A 17,729-nucleotide genomic window follows, 5' to 3' on the forward strand; every position below is an offset into this window, starting at 1 on the left:
GTGGATACTTGTGTGGCCAAAACATCATCAATTTGGAGAGGTCAGAAGGTTTGGGTGGATCCCAAAGAATAATTATGGAAAAAAATGGGAGTAGGGGGATAAACCCAGGAAGAGGCAAAAGCATACAATGGGACTCGGAAGATGTTGGCTGTCTCTTTCAGTAAGCACAGATTAAAAGTGGTGTGGGAAATGGAATAGAATAATGTGGAGAAGGGCATGGCTGGCTGGTTGTTGTGACCAGCAATGTACCAGTGGCATCACTCCACCCACTGCAACATTTTGTTTTAGGTGCCAGTTATTTGCACATATGGTTAAACATCCTGATCGTTCTTGTGACTTGGACCTACAAAAACAGGAAGTTTATCGAACTGTCAGAGCGCAATATGTGGCTGGTGGGTTGCAAACTTTTCACTGTCTCACAGATTTTGTAGCTTTCTGGTAGGGCATGTGTGTTATGAAGTTAATATCTTCATTGTTTAATTAAAACTGGGTATATGTGTACAAAAGAGCAAAAATCAATAGATAACTATTAGATTGGCTGATGTGACAGAGACTGATTTCTTTTTGCATTTCAGAATTGCAGAGCAATGAAAGGAAAGATACGATAACTAGTGAAAACTGGACCCTAAGGGATGGGTCTTTCAGATGTCTCGTGGCAGGTTTTTCTGGTGACACAGAGGCAGGAGAAGCAGGGTTAGGGAGGAAAGCTGAAACTGCTTTTGAGCCAAATGGTTGTGGGAACAGGTGTGAGGGTAAATAGTGCCAGAATCTGGGTAAAACCTGGCTCCTGAGATAATAGGGCTGCAATAGTTCACAGACAAATGCTGCTGTGAATTTTTCAAACCTGTATTGTAAAGTAGATAATATACCACAAGTGTGTACAAGTGTGCAAATGACAAGCGTACAGTGACCATCATTGATATACCATAGATTAGCAGAGACACTGAGAACTGGTCTTCACAAGATACCACTGCATAATATATACTATAAATTGCATTATTAGCCATGTTTTAGTTCTTCATCACATGGAACATTAACCAGCTGGTTATTAGATAAGCCATTGTTTATTTATATGAAATTTCCCAGTGGAGTTAAAAATGCTAAATTACATGTTCAGTAACCAAATCTGTGCAATGGTTACTAAACTGAATTTTGCACTTTGGGAGGTGCAGAAAGAAAAGTAATTAATCTTTGGAGGCCAAGGTGTTGTGTCTTTAACCAGATTAGCAAAGTGTGTGGTACTCCATTTTAGTACAGTGGACCCTGGACTTACAGACAGCTTGACTTACAGACTTTTTGAGTCACAGACTTCTCTGGCCGCAAAATTTAGGTTTGACTTGCAGCCTGAGAATTGACTTACAGACCAGAAAAAAACCAAAATGGAACAAAAATGGCCTGTTACGGGATTAATCGGTTTTCAATGCACTGTAGGTCAATGGAGACTTGACCTACAGACTTTTTGACTTGAGAACCGCCTTCCAATACAGATTAAGTTCTCAAGTCAAGACCCCACTGTAATTTACCAATACTTTTGTCATTTGGCACAATTGTTTTAAATATTCTGTACTGAGGACAGTAGCGTGGCTAGCTGGGAGTAGCGTGGCTAGCTTGAAGAACTCAGTGGTTCCCACAAGCTGAGGCCAATGTTGACAACAGCTGTTGCCTGCTGGGGAAGGAAGGAAACCAGCGATACGTATTATTTGTCCTGTGGAGGAGAAATTGAGAGAGTTCCAAAGCTGGATACTTCTAACACTGTTATTTTTACACACACCCTCTTAGGACCATTGCTTGCTATTGTGTGGTTTCAACTACTTCCAAGACAAAATGATCACACATTAGTACACAGCATGTTGTTCCTAAAAACAGTCCACTTTAACTGACCACATGGAATGCCTGAGCAGCTGCGCTGGTTCTATCTTCTGAACTAGTTTCAGAGCAAAAGTTAAAATGCCCTGTCTTTTGCATTGCAATCCTCAACTTGCCATATGTTTAATTTGAGAAATCACATGTGATTTGTAAACATGGGGAAGTAATTTTGTCACCAAATAAAAAACATAGTATAAGATGCAGTAAATGCAAGAACAAGTTGCAAGACCTCTTGAAATTAACTGTACATTTAAGGGTGTGTCTAATGTACATTTTCCTGTTTTCTGAATACAAATATTACTAATTCTACCATTGTTATAGCCAAATTTCTTTTATCTACCTTCTCTACTGGTTATATTTGTGACATCCTTCATTTAATAACATCACAAGTTGCAAAGGTGATCAGTTTTTTTTCCCTTTTTTTCAATGGAAACAGTTTCCTCCTTTACATTCTTATCTTACTGTGGAGCAATGTAAGTGTGAAGCTATGGTCTGGTGTACCTTGACAGTGCAATCCTGTAACGACTATACCATCGTTTGTTACCTTACATTTACAGGCAAATCCTATACATTTCTACTCAGAAATAAGATTCAAAAGGACTGTTGGGAATTTGTGGATGAATCTGTGGATGCACACCTTTCTATTAAAAATCATAATTTAAATATATACGTATCCCTTTCCCAGTTATGTTGCCGCCTTTATAAACCCTTACTCATCACCAATGTTTTCTCAGACATGCTCTTGTGAGCCCTTCCCAACATCTGCCCTACAAGTATTTTAGAAAATTGTTGCTCTCATTTTCCTAACCAGCATGGATGACAGTTGCCAGCTAGAGGTTGTCAGGTTAACAAAAGCTACTGTCTCTTTTAATCAGCCCCTTCTAAGACTCACCTGACTCTCCATAATGTCCTTTACAATCATGACCTTCTGAGAAATCAACTCATTTTGATAGAATCAAAGACTACTACTGGACTCTAATAAAGGGCCAAGACATTTAAATGGAATTTCAAAACATACTGATCAGTGTGATTGGCTCAGACATTAGTCCCAGTGAGGTGGCTGCCTCAGGCAGCAGAGTGCTATGGTGGTGGTTGTCTTCATAGCCTAGCTATTTCTTTGCTGGACTTTTCAATAATGTTGGCCTCTAAGGGTGTCCTCAGAGCAGTCACCCCTCCCAAAATGCCCTGGTTCTCTGGATCACCTTCGAAGCTAGGCATTGATCAGAATGACATTCAGGCAACAGAGGGGGCACTGAGCAGCAAGGCTATTCTAGAGCAGCAATTGGTTCACTTCTTTCCCTATCTTCTTTGGTGGCATGGGGAAGGCAGTGCTGTTCTGCCCCCTCTTCCTCCTTCCATGTGCGTGTTACCAAGTATGATGAGGCAGCTGATGGTGGGGGGAAGCCCTTCTCTTCCTGTCTTGGATGATGGGAAAGCTTTGCTGACCCATCAGAAAAGCTATTTATTTAGGCTATCAATACAGCTTTATTAAAATATAGGATTCTGATTTAATGTAATGATAATAATTTTCATGTTACTTGGTATCTAAGCACTGTGCTGCTTCCCTGGCTCTAGCCAGGAATAAGGAAGATCTCCCATTCCTCCCAACTCTTCGTATAAGAGTCCTTATTGATAACAAAACACATAAATAAATATACTTTAGGTAGATGTAGTTTCTTTACAGGGACATGTACATGAGAAGTTCAAGGGTCACCAACTGTGGCTTTCCAGGTTATTTAAAAAACTTCTGCTGCTGCTTCTGCTTCTTCACCTCCTATCATCTCTAAGGAGAATAGGCATTGGTTGAGGATTGTGGAGGGCCACAGTTCCCCATCCCTGTGAGTACATACAGAATTGCAGACAGTGTAATTTAATTAAATTTATTTATTTATTTATTTATTTGATTTTTATCCCGCCTATCTGGACCAACAGTCCACTCTTTGAATTTAATTCAAAGTAGGCCTATACAGGTAATTCCTATCCCAAAGTACATGTACTGCCAGGGGTACATACCAGAATATTTAGGGTTATGTGGAAAAAGATAATTGTAGAAAAAGACACATATGTTTACAGTATAAGACAAGATACAAGTCAAAAGGTGTGAAATTAATTGAATGTTATGACTAGTGACAGAGTGGGTTTTCTTTGTTATTTAACCTCAAGAAAAGCCTTGTTCTGTCACTTTGTTATTTTGGTGAATGGTGGGGAGTCGCTCCCTAAACAATGTGTTGCAGACACACTACTACAGTGCACATGCTTGGTGGCACGCCCCTCACAGGCTCAGTTTTCACTCTCCTCTGCTTCACAAACATTCAAGTGCTCTCACGCTGGTACCAGTGTGTATTTAATTTGGTAACCCAGTCAGTCCTGTGAGCCCAGCAGCCATATTAATTATAAACATTTTGCTAATATGAAGGGTTCAGTTTATGGAAATCGGCTGCGCAAGGACACCCAAGTGAAAAAGGATGGGAAACAATGATATATAGGCTTGTGTTCAATCTGATGAAGGAGAAAAAGGACTTGATGCATCTCAAGGGTTTAGAAATGCACTGCGATGGGGACCTTGATAGGCAAGAGCTTGTTTCACTGCATGAGCTTGGTTACAAACTGTAAAATAACAAACAAAAAAGTTGCTATGAAGACTAACACATTGTATTTGGCATAATAAACTGCAGCCCAGTTCATCAGATGCAGAAAAAGCGGGCTGCCATTCACAAAAGCTTGTGATGTCAAATAAAACATATTCATCTTTAAGATTCTGTCTTGACTTTGCTGCAGTGACTTAGCCTCCTGAAACTTCTATAAAATAAACCTTTTCGAAAATACAGACAGAGAGACCATTATTTACTCTCATCCACTTTCAAAGACCCTAACCTCAGCTTTCCTCATATCTAGGCATAAATGACTGGCTAACCAATCCTGGCAGCATTCACAGTTGTCATCATTTTTAACATTAAATTCAAGCCTCAACATATAAATTATGTAGAAAGCCCACATACAGCGATAGCTATGTGTAGAGGAGGCCATTGGTTATTTATCAGAGACATTTTCATTGAAGCAGTCCTCCTTTTTGGCGGAATTGTTGGAAGTCAAACTGAACATTTAAACTAGGGTGGACAACTTGTGGGGCCCAAGACAAATGGAGAGGCATACCCTAGAATCCACCATGGGCAGAACCTGGCCCTCCCCCAAAAAAGGAGTTTGGGGGGCCCTCGATCAGAAACAACTGGAAATTCACATTTGATTTTAAAATAAATAAATAAATAAATAAATAAATGCTGCTTTTTCACTTTAGAATAATCCTGCTTTTCCTCTAGCATTCAAAGACATGATTCTGCTTGTTTTTAACACCATGAACATACCTTTTTTCAGTACCACTGAGGGAAGAAATTTCAAGATGCAGCCTGCTTAGGACTGTGCCAATTGCTTTGCATTGTGTTGCTATATGAGTATTACTTTTGTTAATGCAGTCACATCATAAGCAAAGGATCATCTACTATGGAACATTACAATGTACAGTGGTGCCTCGCTTAACGATTTTAATTGGTTCCAAAAAATTCATCACTATGGGAAAACATCACTAAGCGAAATGCGTTTTCCCATAGAGATGCATTGAAAACCAGATAATCTGTTACAATGGGAACGGATTACCGTCCTTAAGCAAAAATCGCCATAGGAAACATCGCTAAGCGAAACGCGGTTCCCCCATTGGAATGCATTGAAACCTTTTCCATGCATTTCAATGGGGGAGAAAAAAATCACCAAAAATTCAAAAAGAGTCAGAACGAAGCCAAATTTGGTTAACAAAGGGTTTATTAAGAGCACTAATGATTTCAAGCACTCTAAACCCTTTTAAAACAATTTAACACCTTTTAAAAATAGCGAAAGCAGAGCTGTCAAAAACATTGCTAAGCGAAACAGGGGGACCTAAACTGTCATCGCTAAGCAAAGCAAGGTTCCGAACATCGCTATGCAAAATTCCCCCATTGGAAACATCGCTAAACGGAGTGCAAGATCGCTCCTAAAACCTCATCACTAAGCGAATACATCATTAAACGAGGCAATCGCTAAGTGAGGCACCACTGTATATACACGTATCGCTTCATATAGGTCCTCACTGTCACTCCACTTAAGTCCTAAATGTCAACTGATTAACCTGTCTCTATTTGCAACTCACACTGAATGTTAATGTTTTAAACAAATAATGTCATCATAGAAACTACTTCTTAATTCCAGAGCTGCCCCAGTTTTTTTGCTACCTGAAGCCAAGGACATCTCAAAATGAGGTATTAATGGCTGATCACATCAGATTAAAAATGCAACAACAGTACCAAATGTACTGCTTGTGTGTTGAGTAGTATTTCCAATAAAAGAGTTGTGTGTTACTCTTGGAATATTCACAGAAACTTTGCCAACTTCACTAATTCCTACTAGCAATAATTAGAGAAAAGAGGCCACATGCTTCTTGCATAATACAGACAAAGATCTAAAAATGTACTGTAAATCCCAACCTCACAAATTAACACTGGCCAAAGTATTATATTAATTACCAGGTTACTGCAGTTCTAAACTATATAATTCGCCTAATCAATTTTAAACAGTATGAGTCTGAATGGCAGAACATTTTTCTCAAATACATAATTTGTTTTCTATATTCCATAGCTCAGTATTTCTAAAGGCCTCAAAACAAGTTACAGTACTTCTTCTAATCTGGTCTTCGTTGAGATTGACCCTTATAGGAAAAATTACTAACGGGAGAGAGCATCTCTATGGCCAGAGTCTATTTCTGAACTTGTAGCTGCCACAGGAGCTCTGGCACAGGGTCATGTCCTTCAGCACTGCTCAGGCCAAGAGGTCACAGAAGCAAGGAGAGAAGGAATTCTAAGGGGAAAGAGCCTTCTAAATTAGAAATGCTGTTGATTATTCAAACTGCAGATAACTTTCCTTTTAATTGAGTTGTCCAATTACATGCCCTGTTTTCCTGAAAATAAGACCTAACCTGAAAAATAAGCCCTAGTATGATTTTTCAGGATGCTTGTAATATAAGCCCTACCCCAAAAATAAGCCCTAGTTAAGTGAAAGCCTGCCCTCCACCATTGTGCAGCAATCAGATGAAGGTGACATGACTGCATTTGAATAAATGTAGATTGTTGTACATGAAAACAATAAAACATCCCCTGAAAATAAGCCCTAATGTGTTTTTAGAGCAAAAATTAATATAAGACCCAGGGAAACATGGTATATATATTTCCTCTTTTCCTTTTTACATACGTTTCCTCTAAATCAGCTGGGAAATGCAGAGCATCTTAACTCTACCTTCACTTTTGCTGCATCTGGAAAAGATACTGTCTTTCACATTTTTATGTAGTGATTCAGGTCACAAACATTTGAACAGCTCTCTGCATGGGCTCAATCACATGTTTAGTGGTTATCACTCTTAAGTACTGTCATTACCTGCAGTAACCCTCATCAACTAGTCCATTAATCATTCTAGTCCTTCAAGGAGATGTTGGTTTGTGGGGCAATTCTGAAAACTTCATCTTGTAGGGGAAGTATTGAAACCTGCCCTTTAATAATTCTGTCATATTGAATTTCAATCACTGCTGTAAAATCATTCAGTAATTATTGTAAAATACATGAGCTAAAGAATGCTTCTAGCGAATTGTTATGTTGCTCTTCAAGCAACATAGGGTAGGATGTAATGTGTGAAAAGATAATCCAGTATATTTTTTGTAATTATTTCTACTTTTCAATTATTACAATACTGCTGTAGTCTAGTGGAACTGCAATTGTTTGCAGTTAGAGGAGCTAAATACAGTATAGCAATTTATCTAAAGAAGCAGTGCATTCCCCCTATGTCATTAGATTTCAGAGTCCATGTCAGGTTTGTCTTTATGTGAGTTCAGTGTGCTACTTCCTGTGATAATACGCTCTGTACATGGAAGGACTGTGTGCCTTTCATTCTGCTTTCAGTCTTGCTCAGCATCTTTTCTTCATGGTTATGTTTCCAACAGGCACTTCTTTAGAATGAATTCCTCTATTCCCCTACCAGTAATACGGAATTTTTCTGATGCTGCATCTTTGAAAAGTTGACAAGCCGTTCTACAGTGGGCATTGATAGCTGGCATCACTACACTCTATTAGTGGTTAGAAGGCTCACAACTAACCACTAAAACCTCTAGCCCTGTTGTCTTTGTCATCCGCTCAATTACTTAAGATTAGCAGCAAATGCAATAAGAAGAAAGAACAACAGATGCCACTGGTTTCACACTTGTCTAGCTCTTTTGCTTTGGAAAGGAATCAGAATTGGCTCCAGAGGTAGAAAGAGTGCAAGTACGAAATTGCAGGCCAAGGAGAAGGGGTCCTTGTAGACCCTGATGTTTGCTACCTGTCTATAAATCCACTAAGACTGCTCCTCAGTGGAGTTAAAGATTACATGTTTAATACAGCAATTAAACATTATAAAATTTAAAAATAAAATTCAAAGTTTGATGTTGAAGGTAATACAAAATGCAGAAATCTAAAGCCTATTACAATTTCCTCCAGGCAGGAATCTCTGTTGTGGTAGACTGAGAGTATGCACTGCAGACAGTGTTAGAACAGTACTGTATTTGTCCCAGCTCCTGTAGCAATAGATCATGCAGAAACAAATGATATCTAGAGAAAGGTAAATGTAGTTTTAGCTTAAGCTGTTTGCATCTATTTCTTAGGCACTAACAGAATTGTTAGTGCAGTGTTCACACAGATAAATGTCATGATTTCCTTCTTATTAAGAATTATATTAGACTGCCAAATATCTTGATGTACAAGGTGAGGAGAAGAAAGCTGCAGAAAAAAAGGATGGCTGCTTGAGAAAAGAGGTCACTGTACTTAGAACTAGAGCCATTTGTTTAGAGAAATCTTCACATGTTTGGTTTCTTTTGCAGAGGGCCTGGCCTGTTCTTTTGCTCCCAATCAGAAGACCAACCATTGTGGAATTTCCTTCTAGGGAAATAATCTACAGACACTTGCAAGCATCACCACCCACTTCCTGAGTAACCTCTGCTCTGGTTTAGCCCAAACTTTCTTGGATAATGAAGAGTGTTAACTAGCTGAATACAGGCTCTGCTGTGCCTAAACAATCAGTCATTCTGCTCTGGGTCTATTTATTTCTGGGCTTTTTAACCATTGTTTTTAGTTTCTTGACCTTTTAGTTTTTAGAACTTCTAACTCCTGTTGACAATTGAAACTAAAGTGATATCGTTATTGTAAGGAACATAAGTTAATCAGTACGCTTTTATTCTGAGACCATTTTTGCAAACAACATGCAAGCTAAGCATGGCTTTTCAGAATATTTGTTACTGTTTATATTAGCAAGAGTTTGATATTGTAGAAGAAAAGGCATAGGAGAAGCATCTGTAATGTGAACAAATCTTGAGGACAGGGTCTGTTTTTGGTTGAGATTGCAACTTGATTGAAGCAAGAGCTACCATAACAAGCATACATCAGAATATGGGACCCGTGCTGACACACATACGTACTTTGCTTTTCACCAGAACCCCAGGTTCTAACAACTAGAGAGCCAGGTGCAAAAAAAAAATATATGCTCAGAAAGAAATACAAGAGCCCAGTGATTTGTTTTCAAAAGCACAAGTCCTTTCTCGCGTGGTCCTCTCCAGGTTTTCCCAAGCTCTTCATTTCAGTAGCCTGTTTCAGGTAGAAAACAGGGCTTGTACATATTGCCTTTGTTAATCTCAAACAATTGGAAGATGGAAATTCTTGCCAATTTATTGCATATCCCACAGGATTTTCCTTCTACTCAGCTTGGTGTCAGAAGATTTGAATATCTGAAAAAGCATGGCTCCTGACTGCAAGGGGAAAACAACACCAGTGTTGGACACAAATGAGCTCTTTTCTTTCCTTCAAATGTTTGGAGAGGTCAAGGGATAAACCTCTGAATGAAATCCTACTCCAACACATCTTCCCTTCATCTGGATATTTGTCAGTATGGGATCAGGGCCTGTTATTACAATCTTACTACCACCATCCAAAAATAAAATGAAAAAGGCCAAACTATCAGTTATTCTAGAATGAGTGATGTCGAATAACAGGATGTAATAGATGCATTCATATGACATCACCACTTACAAAGTCATGAGGAGCCACTGCCACTTACAGTAAACATTAGTAGATTAAGTGCTCTAATTCTCTAATTGGTAGAGAGTCATTTGCTATGTTTCTCCATACCTTTCTTCATTAAAATCTCAATTATTTAGTTTTTTGTTGCAGAGGAAATGCTTCTAGATTACTCGTTTTCATACCTTTGCCAGCTCATTTGTTTCTTTTTAGAGCCTGGGAACCAGAATTGGCTGCATATCATTTTTTTACATGTAGACATTTATATCGTGGTACTGTAATATTTTTCAGTCTGTAGTGCCAACCTTCAGTGAGTGTTTTTGCCTAACACGTTCAAGGTTATAGAATAACTGTCCAAGCAATTTGGACTAAGTTGGTGTATTGTTCCTACATTATTATTATCACTGGGTCCCAGAATGCATTTGTGTGGAGTTACTTATGTTCAATCTCTTTTACCATTTTGTTGGCAATCACTCGATATGTAGAGATCTATTTAAAGCTCTTCTCAGTCTGTTTTGGATGTAAACATAGTGAATAATTTGGTGACACTTGCAAACTTGGCTACTGCACTGTTCATTCTAGCTGCAGATAAACTTATGGCAATCCTATGAATGAGTAATCTCCAAAATGTCCTGTCTTCAACAGCCCTACTCAACTCTGGTGATCTTGTAAACTCAAACATGTGGCTTCCTTTAGGGAGTCAGTCCACCTCTTATTTGGTCTTCCTCTTTTCCTGCAGCCTTCAACATTTCACAGCATTATTGTCTTTTACAGAGAATCTTGCCTTTTCATGAGGTGCCCAAAGTAGGACAGCCTTAATTTAAATATTTCTGCCTTCAGAAATAATTCAGGCTTGATTTGAACAAGGATTCACTTGTTCATCTTTCTGGCAGTCCATTGTATCCACAAAGCTCTCCACCACCACTGTATTTCAAACAAATAGTGTTTTCCTGTCAGTCTTTTTAACTGTCCACCTTCCATGGTGATCAGGAGTGAAAGAGTGTGGATGGTCTTGGTCTCCAGGGACACATGTTTACACCTGATTACCTTTTCTAGTTGTTGCCCTTCTGAGTCTCACTCTTCTGATTTCTTGGCTGTAGTCTCCATTTGGATTGATGATTGAACCAAGGCATATGAAATCTTGGACTATTTCTTTATAGTGAATGTTAAAGTTATGTAGTTCTTCAGTAGTCATGAATTTTATCTTAAAATTCAACTGCAGTCTTACTTTGGCACTTTCTTCTTTCATTTTCACTAAAACTCCTTTCAAGTTACTGCAGCTTTCTGTTGGTAAGATGAAGTCATCTGCATAACTTAAATTACTGCATAACTTAAATTACTTAAATTTCACTTCTGAATCTAGTCTGGCTTTCCATATGAAATGTTCTGCAAAGATATTGAACAGCAAAAGGGAGAAACCAACACCTTTGCCTATAGGAAACCATTCTGTCTCTCCATATTCTGTCCTGACAGTAGCTTCTTGTCCACAATACAGGTTGTATATCAGGACAATCAAGAGCTGAGGCACACCCATTTCTTTCAGAACAACTCATAATTTCTCACGATTTGCACAGCCAAAGACTTTGCCATAGTCTCTCAAATATAGACTGATCTTCTGAGATTCTTTGGTGTGCTCCTGTATCCAGTGGATATTTGCAATATGATCTTGAGTGACACTTCATTTTTGGAATCCAGATTGAACATCATGCACTTCTTGCTCCATACAAGGTACAACTACAAGTCTTTGCTGCAACCAAAGGTCCCACTAAGTTGGGTGCATGCATGCATGTGCACAACTCAGGTTCCCTCTATGCAGCTGTCTTCCTCCTCCACACAGCAATCACATTAGGTTCCAGTCACAACAGAACCCAGTGTGCAGAGGTCGGAGTCACATGCACACACAGGGGCGAAGCTGCACAAGAGAGAGGCAGACCCCCGCCCAGTAGGGCTGAAAATTAGAGGCTACATTGGCTGCAACACCTTAAGCATCACTTTGCTTACATAGAGAATTAAAACAGTGGTCCAATACTTAATGCACTACATGGCATCTCCTTTCCTAGGAACTGGAATGCATATTAAGCCTTGCCAGTCTGTGAGCCATTGTTTGGTTTTCCATATTCTTGACATTTTTTTTGTTAGAACTTTCATAGATACAGTTTCTGTGGCTTGAAATAGTTCTATTGGTATTCCATCTACCTCTGTGATTTATTTCTTCCTAGTGCTTTCAGAGTAGCTTTCACTTCACTTTCTAGAAATGCACATTCTTTGTCATAGGATTCCTATTCAAAGGACTCTGTCATCCTTTTATTTCTTCTGTATAGGTTTTCAGTGTACTGTTTCCACCTTCTCTTTATTTTCCCTGGATCAAACAGTGTGCTTTCTTGTCGGTCATTCAGCATTCTTAATCTCCGCTTAAATTTCCCTTTGATTTCTTGAATCTTTCTTTAACTCTTCTGGAAGAGTTATCTTGCCTTTCTCCTTTTGTTGTTGTGCTCTGTTTATTTGCACCGATTGTTGAAGTTGTTCTTTTTCGTTCTGTGACACTGGAAAACTCACTGAAATGTCACTGAAAAGCTGCATTCAGGGTTCTGACTCTACTTCTGTTACCTTTTACTTTTGCTTCTGGCCTGTCCTTTACAATTTCAAATGTTTCTTCTGCCACCCGTCTAGGTTTTTCTTTTATTTTTACTACTGGGGTTGTCTTTTTGTTGTTGTTGTTGTTACATTATTTCCTAATAATATTTCTGGTTTCAATCTACAGTTCTTCTGGTTCAGACAATTGAGTTTAGTAATGAAAATTGCTTTCTTACATAATCTTTAAATTAATCAGGAATGTTATTAAATTATTTTTGGCACTATGATTCTTTTAGCATTCTTTTTCATCTTTACTCTAGTATTCGATAGCAGTTCATTATCACTACCACAATCTGTTCCTGGCTTTGTTTGGGCAGAGAAAATACAGCTTCTCTATTTCCTGCTTCCAATTACATTATTTGGTTTCAATACTGACCATCTGATGATGCCCACAGGTACAGCAATTTGTACAGTTGTTTGAAATATGTATTTGTAATAAACAGACTGTTGGCTTCACATAATTTTATCAATCATTCTCTTGTTTCATTTCTGTCCCCTAGGCCAAATTTTCCAGAAATTTGTTTCCTACCTTTGCATTCTGGTCACCTATGATTATAAGTATGCCTTGTTTTGGTGTGTGATATTTCCTCCTGCATGCTTTAATAAAAGCTTTTAATTTCAACTTCTGCAGCATCCATAGTTGGAGCATAGACTTGAATGATGGTTATGTTGATAGGTTTTCCACAGATTCTGGTTGATATTCTGGTGATGAACTACAGTATAGAGAGGCCAGAGCTAAACTGAAAAGGGGCATTAGGGATGCCAAAGCTATGTACAGCCAGAGAATTGAGCAACACCTTGAGAGTTCTGATACTCGTCGAGTATGGCACGGCCTACGACAAATCACAGGTCAGAGTAACAAAAACAGTCTGTGTAGCAGCAGTGATTTTTTGGCTGAGCAGTTAAATCAAATTTTCAGCCGTTTTGAGGTGGAAACAGGAACAACCATTATTCCAGCACCTACTGTCCATAATACATCAATAGAATCTACCATCGACAGACAACCACTAGTACTGCAGATTTCAGATGTGAGACGCGCTTTCCAGAATATTAATATTCGAAAGGCAGCTGGACCAGATGGAATCATGGGACGAGTTGTTAGGGGCTGTGCTGCAGAATTAGCTGGAGTTTTTACGGATATTTTCAGTCTATCCTTGTTGCAGTGTTCTGTCCCCACTTGCCTGAAGACATCTATTATAGTGCCAATCCCGAAGCAGTCACCTGTGGTATCTCTCAATGATTATAGACCAGTAGCTTTAACATCTGTTATTATGAAATGTTTTGAGAGATTGGTGCTGGATTACATTAAGGCTAGTCTTCCACCTTCTTTGGATCCATGGCAATTTGCATACAGGAGAAATAGATCTACTGATGATGCAGTGTCCATCGTACTCCATACTGTATTGAGCCACTTAGAACAACAGGGAACTTATGCGAGGCTGTTGTTTGTGGATTATAGCTCTGCTTTTAATACCATTCTACCAAATAGGTTGTTTTTAAAAATGATCAACCTGGGATTACCTCAGGAGATCTGCATGTGGATAAAGGATTTTCTGACAGATAGGCCACAGTCAGTAAGGATGGGATCCCACCCTTCTACCCTGGTACTAAGTACAGGAGTTCCCCAGGGCTGCGTGCTAAGTCCCTTCCTCTATTCCCTGTACACACATGATTGCACCCCACTGTATAACACCAATGCAATTATTAAATTTGCGGATGATACGACAGTGGTGGGACTTATAACTTTTTTGAACTGTTACCGTCTGGCAGAAGATATAGAACAATGAAGACTCGGACCACACGTTTTCTAAATAGTTTTTATCCTAGAGCTATAATTGCAATTAATAATGAGCTTAAAGACCACCAGTAGTGAATAATTAGTTGGACTGTGTTACTTGGCCTGAGGTGTGAATGTTTGTATTATTAGTGGGGGACTTTTAGTGGTGGGGAGTGTTTGGGGAATGTTATGTGTGTGTATGTGTCTGGTCTCTGGGTGTCTGTGAATTTCGTTGTATGGTTATACTGTGTATATACTTACAATGACAATAAATTGTTATTATTATTATTATTATTATTATTATTATTATTATTATTATTATTATTATTATTATTATTATTATTATTATTATTATTATTATTATTATTATTATTATTAGGTATAATACCTAACTACCTGTGTTACATCTTCTCTCAGTATTAGAACCAGTCCATTTCTTCTGTGTTGTCATTTTGAGAGTAGAACACTTTGTAATTGTCTGACAATATCCTGTTCCAGGTCATTTTACTGTAGTTCATTGACACCAAGAACTGCAATGTTTCTTGCTTTATGGTTTCTAGTTTACTTTGATTCATACTTCTTACCTTCCATGTTCCAGTTGTATGTGTTGAACAGCAATTGACTCTCCTTTCACTTCTGTGCATGCTTGCTATTAGACATCTTTTTGGCTTTAATCTAGTTGCATTGTTAGTGACAGAGCTATTTGTACTTGTCATTTGTTCTTGCTCAGTAGCTGACTGAGTGTTTTCTGACCTGAGAGTGTCATCTTTGAGTACTATCTTGTTTCATCCTGGCCTGTCTCATCATAGGGTTTTCATGGTAAGGAATGTTCAGCAGGGGTTTACCACTCCTACCTACTGCTGTCTGTTGTTTAGTTACACTCATTTTGAAAACTATTAGTTTATTTGTACCCTGTACTTCCCATTTTCTCACAAATTACTTAACTATATAACATGTGGTGCTGGAGGAGACTCTTGGGATTCCCCTGGACTGCAAAGACAACAAACCTATCCATTTTGAAAGAAATCAACCCTGAGTGCTCACTGGAAGGACAGATCCTGAAACAGAGGCTATAATACTTTGGCCATCTCATGAGAAGAGAAGACTCCCTGGAAAAGACCTTGATGTTGGGAAAATGTGAAAGCAAGAGGAGAAGGGGACAACAGAGGACAAGATGTTTGGACAGTGTCACTGAAGCTACCAACATAAATTTGACTCAACTCCGGAAGGCAGTGGAAGACAGGAGGGCTTGGAGTGCTCTGGTCCATGGGGTCACGAAGAGTCAGACACGACTTAATGACTAAACAACAACAACATAACATGAAGACCTATATACTTGCAGACACACTCATTTCTAAAAGTTTGGTGAAACAAGACATCCCATCACAGAAACAGCATAAATTCTTCTTTACTAAGTTTCATTCTTGCATATTTTTATTTAATGTTGGTTCCTTTGCATTTACCTGGGACAGAGGTTTGGCTGCAAGGTATGTTTGTGAGAATGTAAACATCTGGGAGGCAAACAGTCTGTAGAACTCAAACAAAAATGCAGGGCTTGGTGGCTTTGGTTCATGAAAGCAGGTCACCCCAGGGTCAAGTAGGACAGCAGGAAAAAGATGGAAAGTGATGAGAAATGTGATGAAACAAAGGAAATGTATGAATCAAGTCTATAAAATGATTGTGACTATATGAACAATTTGCCTTATGCCACAAGAGACTCCTAGACTCTTGTCACTCTGTGCCTCTAATTACAATTACAGTTACTATACGTATCTGTGTTAGGACAGTCTATTTTGTTTGAGTTTTATTTTCTAACATGTTATTACTGGATTCCTTCTGCTAATTTCCAGGTATGATATTCTATGGATTCTATTCAATCAGTGGAAACAATACAGGCATGTTCCATACACCCAACAGTCAGTATCACAACAGCATAACAAATAAAAGCTAATGGAACAACACATAAGTCTCAGAAAATTTGTCATAACTATGATAATACATAATAATTGTTTCTGAGCTTCCTCAGCTTCCTGTTGTCTATTTATCAGCAATGGAAGATCCTAAGCCAATCCACATGCCATCTACATGTGTACAACATATCCCACAATCATTTCTACTTTTGAGAATATTATTTGTGGAAATGTGCAAACCTACCTTGCTATTTGGAAGGTACCAGCATTTTCCCGTTCTACACAAAAAGAGACCGTTTTGTTCTTCAACAGGGTAAATGATGTAGCCAGACAAAACCAACATAAAATGAGAAACAAAAATAATACACATAAACATTGTGGCACCTTAAAAACTAACTTTTATTTTCCAGTTTAGTTTTTTGTGGATAAATCCACTTTCTCAGACATATTAGGTAAATGACACTATCAGCAAGCATACAGCTGTATACTGCCAGTTTTTATAACAATTGTGTATATCTTTTCAACCTGCTCTGATCCCTGTATTTCTCACACACTGACAAACATTGTGTTTCTTGCCTTTTTCCCCCCAGGACAAACCAACTGAGACCAGCACTATGGTAGAGGAGTCCACAATGCCATCTGTGACACAGCTAGCAGGAAAATTCCAAGAACAGTCATCTCTTTCTGGAAAAGAGGTTAGGTACAATTCAGTCACAAAAGGAAGACAAATTGAGTGGCAGTCCATCGATCTGTACATTTTCATAGATCAAAATGTAAATTATATTAAATCCATGTATGCTTCTGATCTACTGATCACATAAAGACATTGTATATGCTTGCATTTCTAGTTTGTTTGCATTGTGGGTAACAAACATTTGAGTAAGTTTGTGACCCACAGTTTGATTTCCTTTTGTGCTGAATGCTATTGACACCAAAGATTAATGAAGACTAGGGTGTATGATATCTTTACCAGACTGTGGAAATATCGCAAACACACACTATCAACTCCACAGAGGTCTTCATCAAGCTAGACATTACAGAGCTGGGGATAGAGCAGAACAAACATGAACGTCCCAAAGTCCATGGCCAGATGTGTGGGCCAGGTTTCCTTGTGTTTCAATATAAGGTGGGTGGATGTATGCTGAGTTACTGGCAGCCCTTTTTTCTAACAAGTCTGGAAGAGACTATCTGATCTGCACCCAGAGGTGAAATCTGAAACCCATCCCCTCCGTGCTCATTCTGCAGCTCCCATTTTGGAACTGGATTTGAATCTCCAACTCTGCAGTACCCAGCCTGATAGACACTTATGTACTGTAGAATGGAAAGCTAGCTTCTACTTGTGATATATAATATGTAATATTATTATATATTTGTGAATGGGTTCTTCTACCTTTGGGGGCAACCCTTCATCTTCGGTGGAAAATAAC

At 38.6% G+C, this 17,729-nt stretch overlaps 1 protein-coding gene and 1 long non-coding RNA gene across 5 annotated transcripts in view; one reads left to right on the top strand and one right to left on the bottom strand.

The window, feature by feature from the left end:
• Positions 1 to 17,729, top strand: part of RCSD1 (RCSD domain containing 1) — a 40,029-nt gene that overhangs the window by 7,898 nt on the left and 14,402 nt on the right. For 3 of the 4 annotated variants that reach the window (XM_020810546.3, XM_078389818.1, XM_020810529.3), the window contains exon 2: positions 16,893 to 16,997. The exons of the other annotated variant lie outside the window; for it this stretch is intronic. In XM_020810546.3, coding sequence (XP_020666205.3) covers positions 16,893 to 16,997 — 105 coding nt within the window. The remainder of the gene's footprint in view (positions 1 to 16,892; positions 16,998 to 17,729) is intronic. 4 annotated transcript variants of the gene reach the window in all.
• Positions 1 to 17,729, bottom strand: part of LOC140705636 (uncharacterized) — a 45,734-nt gene that overhangs the window by 1,984 nt on the left and 26,021 nt on the right. Inside the window, exon 3 of the long non-coding RNA XR_013543287.1 lies at positions 16,547 to 16,605. This is a non-coding gene — a long non-coding RNA (uncharacterized LOC140705636). The remainder of the gene's footprint in view (positions 1 to 16,546; positions 16,606 to 17,729) is intronic.

Source organism: Pogona vitticeps, chromosome 3 (assembly GCF_051106095.1).
Source record: "Pogona vitticeps strain Pit_001003342236 chromosome 3, PviZW2.1, whole genome shotgun sequence".
Taxonomy (NCBI): domain Eukaryota; kingdom Metazoa; phylum Chordata; class Lepidosauria; order Squamata; family Agamidae; genus Pogona; species Pogona vitticeps.